This window comes from Marmota flaviventris, chromosome 5 (assembly GCF_047511675.1).
Source record: "Marmota flaviventris isolate mMarFla1 chromosome 5, mMarFla1.hap1, whole genome shotgun sequence".
Classification (NCBI taxonomy): Eukaryota; Metazoa; Chordata; class Mammalia; order Rodentia; family Sciuridae; genus Marmota; species Marmota flaviventris.
Genome location: NC_092502.1, coordinates 38,822,953 through 38,827,399, shown reverse-complemented (window position 1 = coordinate 38,827,399; position 4,447 = coordinate 38,822,953). Strand labels below are relative to the sequence as shown.

At 48.8% G+C, this 4,447-nt stretch overlaps 2 protein-coding genes across 3 annotated transcripts in view; one reads left to right on the top strand and one right to left on the bottom strand.

The window, feature by feature from the left end:
* Window positions 1-2,641: 2,641 nt before the first annotated feature.
* On the bottom strand, window positions 2,642-3,603 carry Higd2a (HIG1 hypoxia inducible domain family member 2A). Its single transcript, XM_027941008.2, has 2 exons — window positions 3,383-3,603; window positions 2,642-3,058 (listed from the first exon to the last, which is right to left on the bottom strand). Exons 1-2 carry the CDS (start codon window positions 3,597-3,599, stop codon window positions 2,892-2,894), a joined length of 384 nt encoding a protein of 127 aa, XP_027796809.2. The 5' UTR covers window positions 3,600-3,603; the 3' UTR covers window positions 2,642-2,891.
* A 57-nt stretch (window positions 3,604-3,660) lies between these two features.
* Nop16 (NOP16 nucleolar protein) overlaps window positions 3,661-4,447 on the top strand; it is a 57,050-nt gene continuing 56,263 nt past the window's right edge. For both annotated transcript variants that reach the window (XM_071612164.1, XM_027941007.3), the window contains exons 1-2: window positions 3,661-3,926; window positions 4,016-4,124. In XM_071612164.1, the coding sequence (XP_071468265.1) occupies window positions 3,820-3,926; window positions 4,016-4,124 (216 nt within the window). In that variant the 5' untranslated portion in view covers window positions 3,661-3,819. The remainder of the gene's footprint in view (window positions 3,927-4,015; window positions 4,125-4,447) is intronic.

Genomic DNA, 4,447 nt, shown 5'->3' with positions numbered 1-4,447 from the left:
CTCTTTTTACACCTATTTATTATCATCCTCATTTCCCTGGAAGCCACAACTGGTGTCAGGGTTCAGTTTGTGCTTAGAACTTTTCCAGCTTCATGGCCTTGGAAGAAGGTAAAGAATACATGAAAAGAACAACTTAAAGGAGGAAAGGTTTATTTTGGCTCACAGTTTTAGAGGTTCAGTCTATATAGGTTTAGCAGGCTCCAAGTGGGAGGAGAGGTGGGGGTAGGGGGAGAGAAAGGGATCACGCAAAAGGAGGGAAAGAAGGAGCTGGGGAGAATGCCCCCCAGTGACCTACTTCCTTCATCTAGATGCCACCCCCCCAGTAGTCTATTTAGTTGTCAATGGATTAATTCACTGGTGAGGTCAAAGCCTTCATATTCCAAACATTACCTAAAAACCCTACCTCTGAACCTTGCTGTGCTGGGGACCATGCTTTCAATACATGAGCTCTTTGGGGAACATTTCCAATCCAAACCATAACACCTTGGAAGACTAAGAGCTCCCACCTAGAAGTGGAAGCTCTAACCTGTCTGTTGCCTCCATACTTAAGAGGAAAGACAACCTCTCATAGAATGCGTTTGTAACCTTGATCCTTTCTGATCCTTTCACAAACCTGTGAAGTAAGAAGGATTCTGCTGTTTTCACATGTAGATAAAGACACTAAGGCTTCCAGGGGGATATGGCTTCCAGTGGAAAGAAACAGGGAAGACCGACATCCCATGGTGGCTTTTTCCAAGCCTGGGTAAGAGGCTGGTAAAGGCAGCCTCTGTTGGACACCTTTCCTTGGAGTTGGCTGGGACCTTCTGGATGTGAAGTGCCCATTGCTCTGCCTAATTTATCCCCTCCTCCAGCTGTACCTGCCTATGAATTAGGTATAACAACCATCGACCACAGGAGTGGTCACTGAGCTATATCCCTAGGCCTTTTTATTTCTTGAGACAGGGTCTCCCTAAGTTGCTAAGGGTCTTGCAAAGCTGTTAAGGCTGGCCTTGAACTTGGGATCCTCCTGAGTCACAGGCTTGTGCCACTATACCCAGCTTTAAAAAAAAATTGAGTATTTGCCAACAGTGTTAGTTCCCTAGGGCCACTGTAACAAAGTAGTACAATCTAGGTTAGAAAACAGAAATTGTCTCCAGGTTGGGGGTGTACCCGGCCAAGCATGTATAATGCACTGGGTTCGATCCCCAGCACCACCAAAGAAAAAATAAATTTGTTGTCTCATAGTTCCGGAAGTGAGAAGTCCAAAATCAAGTGTCACCAGGGACACCCCCTCTGAACATACTAGGGAAGAATCGGTGCCATGCCTCTCCTAGCTTCTGGTGGCTTCAGGCATCCCTGGGCTTGTAGATGCATGCTCCAGTTTTGCCTCCAATATCACAGGAACATCTTCACATCATCTGTCCTCTATGTGTGTCTGTCTTTGTGTCCAAAGTTTCCCTTTTTATAAAGATATCAATCATCTTGGATTAAGGTCCACCCCTAATGACCTCATTTAAACTATTACCTCTATAAAGTCCCTATTGCCAATAAGGTCACATTCTAATGAACTATGAGTTAGGACTTCAACTATCTTTTTGTGTGTATGTGTGGTGCTGGGGATTGAACCCAGGGCTTTGTGCATGTGAGGCAAGCACTCTACTAACTGAGCTATATCCCCAGCCCTCAACTATCTTTTTTTGGGGGTGGTGGTGGGGAAACACCATAATACCAATACTTATAGTGGACATTCTTTTTTTAAAGTGCTATAGTCCTCACCACTCAATAATCCTTTTCTTGCATCTTGAGGCCAAGAGTCATTACAATACACTATTGGCTCTGATTTTTGATCTGCCTCAAAGACCATGGTGAAGGCAAGAAATTTACCTGGCACTGATTGTACACTCCTCCACTCAAGAGATCCAGACTGTGTCAGGGCTCAATAAGGTGTGAAGTGTCTTTTTAATTTCTTTCCTCTTCTATCAGTTTAGAGATTGTACTGAAAAGATGGTCACATATGGGAAGAGTGTAGGTCCCTAAATCAACTCTTGAGAGCTGACCACAGACCAGGAATATTTGTTTGAGGCTTCCTATCCAAAGCTGAGAGTACTGACCAGTGAAGCCCCAGGGGTTTTCAGGTGGGAATGGGGTGTAGAGCAGATGCAGAGTGGAGGGCAGAGCTTCCTATCTGACAGGACCATGGCAGGCCTCATAGGAAGACTAAAGTTTGAAAACTGTTGGCTAGATTTGTTTCTTCTTCCAAACAGCATCACTCTAGGCCCATTGAACTAGAAGCTAGAATCTCAAGGAGAGGTGCCTGGAAAGTTCTACACTCCACCCACTCCCAGCTGGGAATTGAACTCAGGAGCACTGTACTACTGAACATCACTCATTCCAAGCTTTTTAAAAATTTGATATAGCTTTCCTTTAATTGCCCAGGCTGTCCTGGAAATTGAAATCCTCTTGTCACAGTCAACTGAGCCGCGCACCACTATGCCCATAAAATCTCCCCTTTTAACAAGTGTCCCAGGTGACTGTTAACCAGGAAAGTTTGGGAAAGACCAGACGCCAAGATTTTTTAAGGGTCACTCCAATATTCAGTCTGATTCCTCCTAAAACCAAAGACCCCAAACCATGGTTTTGGCCACGGGAGTGAGGCTGAGAATGCATTCACCATACCACTGGTGGATTAGAGTTTATTAAGTAGGGAGGAAGGGCAACATCCAAACCACCGAATCTGGGATTTCTGGAAAAAAAAATCTTGTCGATCACACAATCGGCCACTTCCTCCCTAAACAACACAGGGGCCTGAAGCCTGTCGAGGAGACAGGGAATGAGTCTCTTTGGCAGGGCTGGTGGTTGCTCCTGGGGTTTGGAATGATCTTCCGCGGAGCTTTCACGAGCCGGCAGTGGCATCAGGGTCGAGACTTCATAGCCGATGCAGCTAAACCCAACAAGATGGCTGCGACCGTGAAGCCCTGGGCGGCGATCCGGGTTCGCATCATGAGCTGTGAGCGCTGGCTATGGCCGCGATGGAAGCAGTAGAGGCCATAGGTGAGGGCGGCCGCCGTGCCCAGGCAGCCTGGGGAGGGGACAAAACTAGGGGAGCAGCGAGTAGGGTACCAGAGGTCCCTTCCCCAAGGACGAGACCACTAAACAACAGCAGGGAGAGAGGAAGTGGTTGGCCGAGGCGGGGTCTTCCTCGAGAGTCCAAGAGTCCGTCCCATCCCGGCCCCGCCAAACATGCACTGCTCTGGTTCCAGTTTTACCCTCACTGCCCCGCCCCTTCTCCCACGTCTCCGGTTCGATCTCATTCGGTGCCTCCTGGAGTTCCCGGTCCTCCCCAGTTTCATTCCCCCCGACATCACTGTCCTCTTCGTTTACAGTTCCTACAGTACTCACTTACCTATGGGTACCATTGGGTTTTCTCGAGTCTTGCGAAGAAACTTTTCCTTGAAGCCTTCCGGATTGCTGTAAATACTGGGGCTGAAGCCCTCAATGACTGGGGGCTTAGATGGTTCAAAGGGTGTCTCGGGAGTCACAGGACTGGGAGTTGCCATGTCTGGGGCAACAGAGGTAAGGAGATACTCCGGACGTTGAACTCCGCCTCCTGATGAGGTCATGAAAGGGGCGGGGAAAACGAACATATTCGTGTAGTACGCAGGCGCAAGGACCAATTGCATTCTGGGAGTCGTAGTAATCGATGCGGAAGCGCCAAGGGAAAGACTACATTTCCCAAAAAAGCCTGAAAAGTCCGGCGCTCCTCCGCCGGAAGGAGTCTGTTAACACGAGGTTGTAAGTGCGGGGCTTCAGGGGTGAGCTGCTGGTGAGGCGGTCAGCGCAATGCCCAAGGCTAAGGGCAAAACTCGGAGGCAGAAGTTCGGCTATAATGTCAACCGAAAGCGTCTGAATCGGAATGCTCGACGGAAGGCAGCGCCACGGATCGAGTGGTGAGTGGCTCGGGGTTTGGGGAACAGGGGGACATTGGCAAGGATCGCCCGCGAGGTGATAGAACCACGAACTCTCTTTTTGCCGGTAGCTCCCACATCCGACATGCCTGGGACCACGCCAAATCCGTGCGGCAGAACCTGGCGGAGATGGGGTTGGCCATGGATCCCAACAAGGCGGTTCCCCTCCGTAAGAAAAAGGTATTGACAAGGCAGCATCCCGGGCCTTGTCTCCTTTTCTTTTAATCCTTCCTTCCTCCTCTCCTTTCCTTGCTCCCTTTCCTCAGGTTTTTTCTCTCTTTTTTCCTTCTTCCTTCTTCCTCTGCCTTGCTGGGATTCAGAATTTGATGCTCCCTCACGCTTTTCTCCACTTGCCCACAGTTCATTTGGTCATCCTGTACTGACTGTTGTCGAGGGTCCCTTCACCACCTCTCACACATCTCCTCAGCACACGTTTGGACCTGATTTGGAGTTTATTCTCTCTTCCTGCACTCAATATTTTCCTCGGAAATTAACCTTTTTGG